At 41.1% G+C, this 15560-nt stretch overlaps 1 protein-coding gene across 1 annotated transcript in view; it reads left to right on the top strand.

Moving 5' to 3' along the window:
• Positions 1 to 11190, top strand: part of AKAP10 (A kinase (PRKA) anchor protein 10) — a 78291-nt gene extending 67101 nt beyond the window's left edge. The window contains exons 13-15 of the mRNA XM_012651447.1: positions 1125 to 1177; positions 1869 to 1964; positions 9412 to 11190. Of these exons, the coding sequence (XP_012506901.1) occupies positions 1125 to 1177; positions 1869 to 1964; positions 9412 to 9417 (155 nt within the window). The 3' untranslated portion in view covers positions 9418 to 11190. The remainder of the gene's footprint in view (positions 1 to 1124; positions 1178 to 1868; positions 1965 to 9411) is intronic.
• The last annotated feature ends 4370 nt before the right edge of the window (positions 11191 to 15560 follow it).

The raw sequence follows: 15560 nt of genomic DNA, 5'->3' as shown, positions 1-15560 counted from the left end.
TTCTATTTTTTTTAGTAGAGATAGGGTCTCGCTCTTGCTCAGGCTGGTCTGGAACTCCTGAGCTCAAGCAATCCTCCCACCTTGGCCTCCCAGAGTGCTAGGATTACGGGTATGAGCTACCGCGCCTGGCCTATAGTCTGTTTCTTTTTCATGACTAGATTATTACCTCTGTTACCTCTATTGAGGGAAAAGAATCAAGATTTTATATTTTTCATGAATGCTATACATAGTTCTATCCCAGTTGTTAATCAGGACCTTGCCTTAAGAAATAATGTCCTGACAATAATTCACTTGGTTTAAGGCAAAGTTAGGAAGTGAGCCTATTCAAATTATTAAATAAAAGGATAAGCTATTTATTTCATTCATAGAAGTAGAGGCTAGCCTACTTCCTTGGTAATTTCTCAGCGTGTGGTTACAGATGTAGGCTTTTAGGTCCTGGGAAGTTGAGGTGTACTATGACTTGGGTAGAGTATGACCACTTTTTTTTGAAACAGGGTCTTGTTATGTTGCCTAGGCCAAATTCAGAAACTTTTGGCCTCAAACAGTCCTCCTACCTCAGCCTCCTGAATAGCTGGGACTACAGGTTTGAGCCACTGCACCTAGCTTAAGAGTATGGCTATTTAAAAAAAAACTCTGCTCTCACCCAGTTGATTTCTACAGACCAGAGATCCAGCTTGTAGCAGCATAATCTGTACTAGAAGCCCTTTCAAATGGAAGCTGATCCAGAAAGTTTGAAAACATAACAAGTGGGATGATGTCTTCCCGTGGATTGCCAGAGTCTTACCCAAGATGAGAGTCTTGGTTAGGGTTTTGTTTTGTTTTTAATCCTTGCCATAAATCTAACACTAGGTGATTGTCTCTTTCATCAAGTGAGAAGAATAGAAGAAAAATCCAGAACTCTAAAACAGTTTTTCAAACGTTTTTCAAACCATGATGTTTGCAAATTAAATATTCTGTTATGGAAGCAATATAATCAGCTTCTATTTGTGGTAATATTCCTTAATGTTTTGTGTGGGATCACACAAGAAAAGAATATGTCTGGAAGTAACAGCTTTTAAAAAAGAGCATTTTTAAATGTAAAATTATGCATGAAATATACATTCAGTTTTGGCTTTGTTTACTAGGATCTATGTTTTCACAAGCTATGAAGAAATGGGTGCAAGGAAATACTGATGAGGTAAATTCTACTTTTAGTATAAAGAGATTTCTGTTTATAATTGCCACCCTTGTCTAAGTAAGGTTTTAAGTTTTTTCTTTCTTTACTTCCCGTGTTTAAGCAGCATGGGATAGCAGTGCTCCCTTATCCATGATGTGACAATAAAGTGTGGGTCCTTGTTAGCATCTAACAGTTGTCTGGTGGGGGCAGTCTTCAGTCCAGAGGCTATGGCCACTGAAGGATATCCATGCATTCAGGTTTCCATCGTCAACCAGCAGGCTTCAGTAATCAACGCAGAACAGAAGCACAAATGTTTCCTTCTCCACTGTCAGTTTTACTTTTAGAAGTAGATACTGGCTGAAAAAGATACAAGAAAAGAAAAAAAAAGTAGATGCTTGCTCTTTTTTTTTTTTTTAATAGTTAAGTGCATTGAGAGATGGGGGTTGAAAAAGGAAAATGTTTTATTTTGACCACCTAACATAAAAGTAGTCATGTTGGGTACCCAGTAGCTGACTCTGGAAAACAGTGAATGACATGTTTATATAGCATGGCCAGAGTGTGCCCAGATTCTTTCATAAATGGGAATGTACTTCTTTATCCAAATAAATAGAAATGATATGCACATACAGTTGTATTTAGAGCACTAGTTATATATATGTCTTGATCCTTCTAATGAATAACCATTATCAACAGTTTAAATTACTTCCTTTAGGCCCAAGAAGAGCTAGCTTGGAAGATTGCTAAAATGATAGTCAGTGATGTTATGCAGCAGGCACAGTATGATCAACCATTAGAGAAATCTACAAAGGTAAGGATGACTGACTTGTGTTCTAAACTAGTTTGTGTAAAACTGAAAAGTATTATTTTCCGGGTATATAGAAATAAAAAAGAATATAAGGGGCTTCTGTGTCTGCCTTTGAAGGATTAACTGCTGTGGGGATTGCCTTCTCATCATAAGGAACTAGAAAACTGACAAACTCAATGAAATAAGTATAATCTTGAAAGAAGAGTAACATTGAAGTGATCCCTAGCTTACTGGCTAAACAGAGTTTCCAAAGGGTAGAGAACGAGAAACCAAACAGAGCCCAAAGTTTGGAGAGCCTTATGACTAGAAGTTATAGGACAAGGTACCAGAAAAGAGGGAGCTGCCCAGAAATAGAGCTGCAGGGATGTTTAGAGAGGTCCCCTCGAGTCCTTGGCCAACTACTGATCTGTATATATGTGAGTCGAAAATGCACCTGTCTAGGGTAAGAACCCCCAGAAATTAGTAGGCAGAGTACCTGGAACATGGAGCTAGAAAAGTTTGTGACCAGAAGGATCTGGCCAGAGTGGACAGACTTTGTAATACACAAGGCATTGGGTAATGTCCTCACAAAGATAATGCCTTACTTCTGGAGCTAAATTAGTCCTAGAGTAAACCATCTAAAACCAAGTTTAAAAGCAAGTTTTGAAAGGATCAAATTGCTCTCTCTGTAAGTAACAAGCACATGCCAAAACAAAAGCCAACCCTCTTTAAAGGAACATAAGGAACACAACAAAATTCAGCACTCCATAGTGTAGTTACGATGTCTGACATCCAATCAAAAATTACCAACCATGCAAGGAAGCAGAAAACCTTGACCCATAACCAGGGGAAAACTCAATCTCTAGAAGCAGAGACCCAGAAGTGAGAAAGATGGTGAATATAGCAAAGACCATAAAATGACTGTTTTAAATATTAATAGTGTATTCAAGAATATCAAGGAAAACATGAATGTAATGAGAGAAATAGAAGATAGTTTAACCCAAATGGGATTCCTTGGAATAAAAAATGTCAGAAATGAAAAATACATGTGTGTGGAGAACTTCTGGATAGATAGATAGATAGATAGATAGATAGATAGATAGATAGATAGATAAATAAATAAATAAAAATAAAATGAATAGAAACCATGGAAGAAAAGATCAGTGAAAAACAGCAGAAACTATCCAAAATGAAGCATAAACAGAAAAAATATTGGGGGGAAAAGAACAGAGCCTCTATGAATTATGGGGTAACACCAAACCATCTAACATGTGTAATTTCAGTTCTGGACAAAATTATACAGAAAAAAATTATGCAGAAAAATACAAGCAATAATGATCAAAAATTTTCCAAATTTGATGAAAACTATAAACCCATTGATCCAAAAGGCTCACCCACCAGACCACAAGCAAAATAAACATAGACACCAAGACACATCATACTCAAGTTGCTGAAAGCCAGTAATAAAGAAAAAAATGTTTTATAAATAGCCAGAAAAAGAGATGTATTACCTACAAAAATAAGAATGGCAAGTCTTCTTGTTAGAATCTAGGCATGCTTCAAGAGAGCTGAGCCAACACTTTTAAAATACCCAAAAAGAAGTACTCAACCCAAAAGTGAAAATATCTTTTAAAAATGAAGTTAAAATGAAGGCTTTTATCAGTCAAAAAAAAGTTTAGAAAATTCATTACCAGCAGATATACAATTAAATCTTAAAGTTCTTCAGGAAGGAGGGAATAATACAGGTAGAAATTTCATCTATACAAAATAAGTGGTAAATAGATGAGTAAATGTAAATGATTCTTTTCTCATTTTTAAATATATATTAGAGATAATTATTTAAAGCAAAATAATAGCAATGTGTTGTGTAGTACATAACAGACATAGAAGCTAAATGTATGACAATGACACGAAGGACAGGAAGGGAGAAATGGAAGTAAACTGTTATAAGGTTCTTACACTAAATGGGAAGTGGTATAATGTTATTTGAAGGTATAGTGTGATAAGCTAAAGGTGTACATTGTAAACCTTAAGAGCAAATGCTAAAAACAGGAATAGCTAACAAGCCAGTAGTGAGAGAGAAAAATCAAACCACAAAAAATATTGAATTCACAAGATGCAAGAAAAGAAGAAAAAAGGAAGAAAGAATGAATGGAATAAATAGAAGATAAATAGCAAGATGATAGGTTTAAACCAACTCAGGTGTGTAATCCTAGCACTTTGGGAGGCCAACATGGGAGGATCGCTTGAGGTCAGGAGTTTGAGACCAGCCTGAGCAACGTAGCAAGACCCCATCTGTACTAAAAAAAAAAGTACAAAAATTAGCCAGGCGTCATGGCACGCCCCTGTAGTCCCACTACTTGGGAGGATCAGGCAAGAGGATCACTTGAGCCTGAGAGTTTGAGGTTGCAGTGAGCTGTGATGACACCACTGCACTCTACCCAGGGTGACAGAGCAAGAGTCTGTCTCAAAAAAAAAAAAAAAAAGACATAAAATACCATGTTTAATGAGGAAAGACAATGCTTCCTCCTAAGTGGGAACAAGGCAAGGATATCCACTCTAAAACACTTGTCATGGAGGTCCTAGCTAGCACAGATGAGGCAAGGGGAACAAAAGGCATATAGATTATAAAGGAAGGATTACAACTTTACTTTTTTTTTTTTTTTGGCATAGAACATGATCATTTACATGAAAACCCTGTGTTGTAGCAATTAGCGATGTATGCAGATGCAGAACATTTCCTCCATGGCAGAAAGTGCTACTGGATGGCAGTATCATAGGGTATCTACCAAAAAGCTATCAGAACTAATAAGTTTAGCAGTGTTACGGGATACAAGGTTAATTTTTTAAAAAATGAATTGCATTTCTGTGTACTAGCAATTAACAGTTATTAATTGGAAATTTAAAAAAACAATACAATCTAGGCTTGGTGGCTTACACTTATAAGCCAAAGCAGGGTTCAGGCCAGGAGTTTGAGACCAGCGTGGGCAACATAAGCAAGACCCCATCTCTACAAAAAAATGAAAAAAAAAAAAATTATCTGGGCATGGTGGCTCACACCTATAGTCCCAGTTACTTAGGAGGCTGAGGTGGGAGGATCACTTGAGCCCAGAAGTTCAAGGTTGCAGTCAGCTGTGATCGCGCCACTGCACTCCAGCCTGGGTGACAGTGCCAGACCCCGTCTCTAAAAAAATAAAAAAAAAACCATTTTTAAAATAGCATCCAGAAACTTAAAGTACTTAAAAATATATTTAACAAGATATGTGCAAGATCTGTACAATGTAAACTACAAAACAACTGAGCAGAATTAGAGAATATTGAAATAAAAGGAAAAATAAATCCTGTTTGTGAATGAAGACTCAGTGTGGTTAAAACACCATTTCTCCCCAAGTTGATTGATTTAGTATGATTGTAATCAAAATTCAAGCAGCTGTTTTTATAGAAACTGAAAAGATGGTCTAAAATTTCTTGGGAAATGTAAATGAATTCTAGAATAACCAAAACATTGTGAGGGGGAAGGCACAAAATTGGAAGACTAACAAACTCTACGTGGCTTCACATTAACCGTGAAGCCACGTGATCAAGGCAGTGTGGAATCAGCATAAGGGTAAACATATAGATTGTTAGGACAAGTAGAGATTGTGGAAGTAGACCCACACATGTGTAGGCAATCGATTTCTGACATGTGCCAAGATAATTCAATGGGGAAAAGACCATCTTTTTTCAATTTATGATGCTAGAACAACTGGGTCTATATATGGGGAAAATGAACCATGGCCCTTACCCCATACACAGAATTAACTCAAAGTGGATCATAGACTTAACTGTAAGAACTCAGACTGTAAAACTCATAGGAGAAAGTTTTTGTGATTTTTGGCTTAGGTAAAGATTTCATAGATCACACAAAGCCTGAGCCATAAAAAGAATATTGATCAATCGAACCTCAAAAGTGAAAACTTCAGCCCTTCAAAAGACACAGTTAAGAAAATGAAAAGGCAAGTTACAGATGGAGAGAAAGTATTTGCAAAACATCTCATAAAAGAGTTCTATCCAGAATATACAAAGAACTGTTAAACTCAGTAAGACTAACAATCTGATTTTTTTTATGACCAAAAGAGATGAGCAGACACTACACCAAAGAAGACATACAGATATTTGTATGCAGAGATGCCCAGCATCATTAGTTATTAGGGAAATGCAAATTAAAGTCACAGTGATATTCCACTACGTGCCCAGAAGAACAACTAAAATTAAAAGGACTGACACTACCGTGTGTTGGCAGGGATGTGGAGCAGTTTGAGCTCTTAATACATAGCTGGTGAGAATGCAAAATCATGCAGCCACTTTGAAAGACAGTTTGGCAATTTCTTATAAATTTGAACATAAACAAGGCAGGCATTTCTTTGGGGAATCTGATGTCAGAATTTTTAAGTTCTTTCTTCTTGGACTAATCATATTCCCCAGAGAAAACTCAACCAGTCTCCTGCCTAGAAGATAAAGGGCAGGCAGAGTTTTCCAGGAGCCAAGCAGGACAAAGCTAGAGGGGGCTCAGTATTCTTTATATTCCACCCTGCTTAGTCCCCTGTTATCAGTGTAGCATCCTTGCCCTCAGTCATGCCTAGTTAGCGCGCCTCAGCTTAGAGACGCTTCTATTCTGCTCAGAGAAGAGAGCTCAGATTTCTCTTCTAGGTCTGGTTTCAGACAGGACTAGGCACCTGACTGAACAAGTCCTTGTGTTTGCCCCACCTCCATTCCTCTTACCAGAAGTACTGGTGCCACCGATTCCCCAGGCTTCGAGGGATTCTGCAGTATAAACCAGATTGCTGCTCAGCTTTCTCCACTTTAGTCTTAGGACTGAGTTTTTTACGTTTAAGTCATTTACCACTGATCCATTTGCCTCCAGATTCCAAAATTTTGTTGTTGCCACTTCTCTTTTTTTCCCATTCATATGAGTTTATGTTAAAAAAAAAAAAAAAAGTGCTGGTTTAAGCAGTGAATTGAATGGGTGTAATTAATTCACCATCTTTTCCTGGAGGTCAGACAGCTATAACGGTTAGGAAATTTTGACTTCCCCAAAGTTCTCTTTCTCTGTTGCTTCACCAGCTGGTTCTAGTCTTGCCCATGAGACACACACGGTGACCTTTAGAAAATTGAAGGCAGCCACTTAGTCCCCCACTCAGTCTTTTCCACAAGCCAAACATTCGCAGTTTCTTCAACAGTTTTCTCTAACTTCCTTCGTGGAGACTTAATGCGATAGGAGAATTTCTGCTCATATTTGTGAAGGCATTCAACTCCTCCTCCTCTATCATTTATATCAAGCAAAACTTAGGAATCAGAGAGAAATATGACAGAGAAAAATCAGACGACATCCTGTATAACCCTCAGTAGTTAGGAGGCCTAAATTTGTTTTCGGTCCATCATCACCTTTTCTAACTTTCTAGCCAAGTTTTTACTCTGAGGACTGTCATTCCCAGAGCTTGGTTTAATTGTGAACTTTTCACCGAGCTGATTCATACCAAAGCCCTATTCACTCTTGCAGACTGCATCCTCTTTTCTGTGCAAGGGTGATAATTTTTGTCTATATTTATCTTCTGGCTCAGTCAAACCTAGAATAGCAGAGAACAAGCTAAAGGTGTATAAAGGGCAAGGTAGTTATTTTTGCGATTTCCCCATTATCATGTTGATGATCAAATGTTTGACAATAAGAAAATGTTCTTTAAAAACCATTTTAGAAAGTAGATGCTTAAAATTCAGACTTTTCCTTTTGAATTGTATGTTCAAATTTTATTAGCATGTGTTTTTTGTTTTTAGGATGTACAGATATATTCTGCTATATTTTGTTTTTTGAGCTTGCTAGGCCTTCTCCTTCCTTGTTGGGGTGTCTATCCTGCCAGTTCCTCAGGAGTCGATATATTGGTGTGGAAAAAGCACTCGAATAGCAGAACTAGCTAAGTCCATTTTTAGGCAATATATGTGACCTTTTGTAAGTGGTTTTCCTTCTCCAGTCCCTCATATCCTCATCAGTAGGTCACAGAGATTGGACAAGAAAACCTCAAAAGATCCCCTTATAATTCTCATTCCATGATTTTATGAATGTGAGAAGTCCTAGACCCACAGGGAATACTCATTCTCTTTATCCTGTGTTGATACCTCTCTGCTTTGAACCTTCCAACTCTATGTTTGCTGATGGAATGTACTTGGACATTCAACATAAACTACCTCATGTCATTACTGAATTGCTTCATGTACACATGTCCCATCGCATAAGTAGCAGGGATACTACCTTCTCTGATGTTTGGTTCCTCCCCAGTGCTGTGAGTAAAGGAAGGACTCAGCCTCAGGAGCTTTGTCTTGGGAGTCTAGCAAATCAGTTTTTCTTTGTAAAGATTGCAGGGTATTCCACATTATGGCTCTATCATCACATATGTTTTTTAAAACAGGGTCTCCTTCTGTCACCCAGGCCAGAGTGCAGTGGCATGATCACAGCTCACTGCAACCTCCAATTCTTGGACTTAAGTGATCCTCCTGCCTCAGCCTCCCAAGTAGCTGGGATACAGGTGCATGCTGCCATGCCCAACGAATTTTTTATTTTTTGTAGAGATGGGGTCTTGCTAAGTTGCCCAGGCTGGTCTTAAACTCCTAGCCTTCCAGAATGCTGGAAATACAGATGTGAGCCATCACGTCCGGCCTCAGTCACCATTTAATGAATCCCCTGTGGATGATGATTTAGGATGTTTCAGGTTTTCCCCTTTTGGGAACAATATTTTAATGAATGTCTACATATATGTATTTACTCTCTCTTATGAATATGCTGTAGGGTTAATCCCTAGAAGTAGAATTACTGTCAAAAAGTGGAAATAGGCTGGGCCCAGTGGCTCACGCCCTCACTCCTAGCATTTTTGGGAGGCTGAGGAGGGAAGATTACTTAAGGACAGGAGTTCGAGACCAATCTGGGCAAAATAGCGAGGTCCCATCTCTTCAAAGAAATTTTTAAAATTCGCCTGATGTGGCAGTACGTGCTGCAGGCCCAGCTACTAGGGAGGCTGAGGCAGGAGATCGCTTGAGCCCAGGAGTTTGAGGCTGCAATGAGCTATGATTGGACCACTGTACTTCAGCCTGGGCTATAAGGGAGACCCTGTCTCTTAAAAAATGTATATATTTTGTATTCTAATATCTATTGCCAAAACGTAAAGATTTTGGCAAAATGGAAAGCAAGTCCGGATGCCAGTCCTTGTTATGTGACCTTTGAGTAAGTTACTTAACCTCTTTAAGCCTCTGTTCACTCATATGTAAATGAGAAAAATACACTGTTCTACCTCATAAGATTGTAGTGAGCTCTGGCTGTCATAAGCTCTGGTATACAGCAAACACTTACTAACTGTTGTTTGACTTCGTCCTTAATCTATAATGATAGTAGATCACTGTTACAGAAATGTACCTTAGCATTTTCTTTTTCTTTTCTATTTTTCAGCTATGACTCAAGACATGAGATAAAGGAAATCTACTTTTGAAACATAAGAGAACTTTTCCCCTTGGTTGGGTTCTTCAACACAGCCAATGAAAATAGAGCACTGTCTTTCTTTTCACTAATATATCGCTGTTGTTTCCAAGAAAGAACGAGAGACAATCCTAGACTTCCACCATAATGCAGAGTTACGTGTAGACATAATTGACACACATGATGTTCACACAGTGACTGCCATGAAGATACAAAGTGGTATTGTTTACATTATTAGAAAATTATTAGTTCTCCAATGGCAATAACCCATTTATGAGAGAGTTTTAGCCCACTGGAATAGACAGGGACCACGTCCTGTGGGAGGCATATTAGCATAGCGCTGATATTGGATGCACATTCTTGCAGTGGTAATTCATCCCTAATAGCATCATAAAGCAGGTGCTTAGGTGCTTTGCTTTTCCTCCCAAAACAAACAGGTGAGTGAGCACCACCGAGAGCCAGGCAGCTCCGAGTGACAGTGTGGTGCTAGCAGCTTGTTTTTCAATAGAACAGGGTAACAGTTCATTATGCAGTCTTCCTTCACAGAGGCATTAATTTTGGAAGGAAGCTGACAGGTCATGGGTCAAGTCTCAGTGACATTGCCCTTCCTTTGATGGCAGTATACACTTTTTGCATTTTAATTATTTCTGAGATGCAGTATATTTAAAACTAGTCTCTCCCTGCTAACAAAAAGGTGAATCTAGTTTACTTTGAGCATTAGAATTTGCTCTTCTGGAATTCTGTACTCCAGTTACTTAACTTTCCCTTTAGAATACAGGTGGAAAGAAAGAAATAGTAACGATCACTCCAGTTTTTCCCTTGAACAAGATGGTTCTTCCCAGATTGTGCTTTTTTTTTTTTTTTTTTAGACGTGGGCAGGGTGGGTGGGGGGGAGAGCAGCGTTCAACTTTGTTTGACTGCCTGCCCCTGTTCTTTGCTGTGACCTGGGAAGCATGCAGTGGGTGGCCTTCTTTCACGTCTTTAGGGCAGTAAGAGACTCACGCATTGCACTTCTGCTGCGTCGGGACCACACGGCTGTGAGCAGGGCTGCCCAGGTGGCAAGCACACTCCGCTGGCCACGTGGTGCTAATGCTTCCTCGACGCACGTGGCTATTTGAGAGGAAAGGAAGTTCTCTTAGGTGTTACTGCTTTTGCTCAGACTTTGCAAAAAAGAAAAAACTATATATATAAAAATATATATAATTATTAATCCTGTTTGTCCTTGAGAAAGTCTTGAATGAATAGAGAATTTATTCCATTGCAATATTTGATCGTATAGAGGCGCGCTGTTCCATCAGCAGAAGCAAAAAGGCTGTGTGTAAGTTTTTGGTACTATGTACCACCTCTTATTCTTCTAAAGCTGAAGTATTCATGTACTTAAACCATATTCTATTTAATTGTGTTTGATTTAAAAATATATATATGAATTATATTTAAAATTGTGTCAACTTTCTGCTTTCAGGGCATTTATGGCTCTTATGTTGAAATATATTGATCTTTCCAGATGTTTCCATTTGCTTTACAAAAACCCCGAACATAAGCCACTGCTGGACTTAGCCTTGTGTTTGGAATGTGTGGTGTAGACCCGAGGTTTTTATTAGGTGTATATGCTGTGATTGATTGGTTCTGTTCTTTTAACAAAATATTTCCATCCATTTCACATTGTTTCAATCTTTAAGTAACAGAAAAGCAATATAAAAGTTATAGAATAAAATGTGGTTTTGGGTGACTCTTGCTGCCTGTGCATGTTTTGGAATGACAATTTCTGTAAGACTCTAGGCTATTTAAACTAATGCTTTCAGTTAAAATAATTTCTAATCATTTCTTTGTATAAATTGTGTGCTTCTGAGCTAAAGATGCCAACAGTTATAAACTTCTTATAAAGAAAAGAATAGCAAGTTTGAGACTCAGCTACTTTTTTCTCCCCTACCTGCTATGAGACACAGAAGCAGAGTGTGGCCTGAAATTATTAGCCGGATTTAACATTTGATCTAGAACAGATCCTTGTACTTACTTTACAATTGAAATTGGATTCATCTAACATTGAGCACCCACAGTGTTCCAGGCTCTGTGCAGTGTACCCACAGAATATTCCCTGGCAGGGTTTTTATAGGTTTAAGGAATCAGTTGAACACCTTTTATCTTTATTATGTTGTTGACATGAACACAAATTGTTTAAAAAGCAAAGGTGTTAGGAAGTGATTCCTTTTGCAACTTGATATGTCTCTATCGTTCCTGTAAGATTCGGTGAAAGTAAAAAGTAGATGTCAACCAAATGCAGTGAAGAGCAATAAAATAGCAACTTTTTGTAACTTTTTCTACTTGGGTTTCAATATTCAGTAGATCTGTATTGAAAACTTTATATAAGTAGTTTACAGTACTGGAACTTTGACTAGTCATAGGAATTTGGAAGGGAAGGTCATTCTGAATTGTAGAAAATTACAAACTAATTTGCTGTTGTGCTTAAGTCCTAAGAGATCATAAGCACCTGATGAAATGACTGACCTTTCTCCAGTGACACTGGGTACCTACCCGACTCACAGTGACTCCTCTGTCCCCACTCCTACAGGTGTGAGGGCCACATCTTCTCACAATGACCTTTTTTCTCTCTCTCTCCTCCCCCTTCCCCACATACCAGTTGATTGGACCAGGGTTGAACTCCTGATCCAAACAGGCCTAAGATAATTCTTTATCTTAAGAATTTTGCACAGGGAAGGAAAGGTATGGGTCACCATCCGGGGTGGTGGCTTAGATGGCATGCTTACAAAGTCAGGAGACAGCACTGCAAGGACAAGCAGAGGCATGTGGGCCTGAGGGAGCAGCTGCCTTGGTGATAACCCTGAGGACTTCCCTGGTTTCTGCGTCTAGTCTTGCATCCTTGCTTTGGGCTTCGTTGATCTCTCAGGTATCCTTAGAATAAATTTTGATTTTTAAAAATCAGTCTGAAGTGAGTATTACATGCAACCTTGACTAAAATACCGCCAGACTACTCTAATTCCTAATGAGCATGTGTGCTCACCATGTCTGCAAAGTACTTCTGAGTTCTGGAGAAGAACTTTTCTTTAGTAAACCTTCCTTGGCCCTCTTGTGTGTTCTCTCCAAATGGAATCCTAACCTCATGGAGCTAAGAGACACCTGTTTGTTTTTATGTAATGCCTCGGAGTTACTCAGGACCAGAACCTTTTCACGCTAACTGCCATCTTTCCAAAGAATAAATTATAATCCCCACTTTTGGCAATTACAATAAACCAGAAATGGAAGGCATTTCAGCTAATGAGTAACTGATACAAGCTTAAAATGGGTAGGAAGGATAACTTTTACAAAATTTGTGAATACTGACTGCTTCTATGTAGTAAGCAAGGTTTCTGGACTTTGGCTGGAGCCATGGAGCGAGGAGCAAAACCCTTTAGGGGTACAGCTTGGGTGGCCCATGCTCACAGTTAGCCTGTGAGGCCCTTTACCAGGGGACACTGGGCCCTGAGAAAGCCCCTCTGCTTGGGCAGGACCGGGAATGGCGCAGAGTAGGGGATGGCGCCATGGACTCTGCAGGCAGAGGTGGCTGCGAGGGCACTGGAAGGAAGAGTAAGAGTGTGGGCAGAGGCCCCAAGGGCGTTCGTGTTGGGGGCGCGGTTCTGCCGTCTGCCTGCCTGGCACGCAGGAGAGTGAGTATTCGCGCTTTAGTAATTCTGCGTGAACAGTGTTCCTCGGTCTGCTCCTTTCAAACCATCTGCTCTGGCACATGTAGAGTGTCACAGAACTCACCTGGGCACATTGGACCCCTCCTAAGGGTGGTAGTGCACCCCCACCCCATACCACCAGGACACCTGTGGGACTGCGTCCTGGCTGTGGACGAGGAGCCTAGAAAGGGGTCTAAGTGCAGCTTGAAGGGAGCTGGGATTTGCCGAGAAGCCAATGAGAGATGAGGACTGTGACATCTGCGGCAGGTCCCCCAGCTTCAGAGACCCGAGTCCCCGCCTCGAGTGTGCCTTCAGACTCCTTCAGACTTCGGGAAGTGAGCCGGCCTCTCCCGCGCCGCAGCGGGACCCCACGGACCGTGCGACTTGGGCCTTCAGGCTGAGCGTAGCTCTGAGTAGCAGGCCCAGCCTCACGTGCTTACCAGCCCGCAGGCTCCACCCAGACCCTAGTTTTCCTCATTTTGGCAAAGAGCAGTCTTTGTTCCTTCTAATTACAGAACTTCCGGTTTAGTAAATGCTCACCTGTTCGCGCCAGTCACTGTTCGCAATGCAGGGACACAGGAAAGAATAAGACAAATTTCCAGGCCCTTTGGAGCTTGCATTCTGCTGAGGAGGAGACCGGAGGTTGGAATAGCATCTGAAATGTGTGCTGGCATATTTGACTCAAGATGGCCTTTAAAAGCCCACGATTTAACGCCCTTTCCCCCCCAGTGGCCTACTAGAAGTCGTTAGACTCCTGCTGGACCTACAGAGAGAGGGAAGCCTGAAGAGGGGTCACCCTTCCCCGAGTTGCTGTGTCATTCCATTTACTTGCTGCAAGATTAGAAGTTGGGGCACTTAGGTGTTGAGCACCCAGTTGACAAGGTGTCAGCATCGTGATACCTGAGGCCGTCAAGGCAAGTCTCTTTGAACAGGGTATGGCATAGAAGAGGTTATGGGATCAGTCTCAGCCCCTCTGCAGAGCTTTGGGACATGGGAATTCTTAGAAACAAGAAGACTAGTGTAGAATTATAATACATGCATGTGATATGAGATCATGACCTTGGAAAAATCTAGCTAGCTATTGAGCTAATTCCACGAAGTGATCAGCTCCTTCTGAGCTCTACTTCAATGATACCAATGACCAGCATTATGAGTAAACTTACCATGTGCCAGGCACTGTTCCACTTGATCCTTATGATAATCTTGTAAGTACTTATTTTTTTCTCTTATAAATGAAGAGACTGAGGCTTAAGAGGTAAAGGAATGTTTCTAGGGCCTCATGGCCAGGGAAGGCTGCCCTCTTGCCCACCACTCTGCTGTACCCCAAACAGTCGTCTGTGCGTCCTTCTCCCTCTTGCTGCTACTGACACTCACTGCAGGCAAGTACTGCAGATACCAGAGGCTTTAGAGAAACTTAGGGGGTTGTGGCTTTAAAATTGAAAACGTCTCATCCATGACCTTAAAGCAGTGGTCCTTCAGCTTTCTCATCCATCGGGATCCCCTGGAGGACTTAGGAAAACATAGGTCTTTGGGCCTAACCTCCCGAATTTCTCATTTGATAGGTCTGGGTGGAGCCCAAAGAATTTGCATTTTAACGAATTACCAGGTGCGGCTGCTCTAGAGACCACTTTTGAGAATCACTGCCTTAAAATCTTTCCTGTGAATTGAGACACAGGTATTTTCATTCCCATATATTGGGAATGGCCATGCTACACAGATATGTAATTTGAAACCTATTACTCATGACTCAAACAAGCACATAAATCCTTTATTAGCATTCAGATGTTTATTCAAAGCCGAGGACACGCAAGCGCCAACCCACTTTCTCAATCCCTGAGGGCCCGGGCAGGTCTGAGGCCGCCAAGGCGAGTCTCATACTGGGGGAGGCTTGGAAGAGGCCACAGACCTGCCACAGCGCCTCAGTCACCCGCTCCACAGCCCCAGCGCCTGTGCTGGGGACGGCGGCCCTAACACAGTCCTCCGGGCTGAGACTGTTGGAATCGCACCCAAGGCCCAGGTGGGATCTTTTGCACAAATCCTCTCTGGTCCATTTCCTTTCAGTTTGTCCCCAAGTCCTTGGTGCAGCTGCCCCTGCTGACCTTTTTTTTCAAGTCCCTCCCATAGGACGCTGGTACCTCATTCTTCCTTTCTTACCCTCTTCATCTTCTCCTCCCTCTGTTTCTTCATCAGGCACATACTTCCTGAGGGCCTGTGACATGCCTGTTCTAGTTGCTGGGGATTCAGCAGTACCAGGGTGAACACTGCCTGCCCTCCTTGCAGTCTGGGCGCCTGACTCCCCTCCCCCGTCGCCGTGGTCCCCGAGCACCCTCTCCTGGCCAGTGCCGTGTCCATGGTCTTGCTCCTTGTCCTCATTCACACCCTTGCCACCTGGGAGACTGTCCTCAGGCCTCTGCTGTCTGTCAGCCTCTGCTCCTGGCTATTTCT

Source organism: Propithecus coquereli, unplaced genomic scaffold (assembly GCF_000956105.1).
Source record: "Propithecus coquereli isolate 6110/MARCELLA unplaced genomic scaffold, Pcoq_1.0 Scaffold355, whole genome shotgun sequence".
Lineage (NCBI taxonomy): Eukaryota > Metazoa > Chordata > Mammalia > Primates > Indriidae > Propithecus > Propithecus coquereli.
The sequence above is the reverse complement of the archived record's forward strand: the minus strand, read 5'-3'. Positions and strand labels throughout refer to the sequence as shown.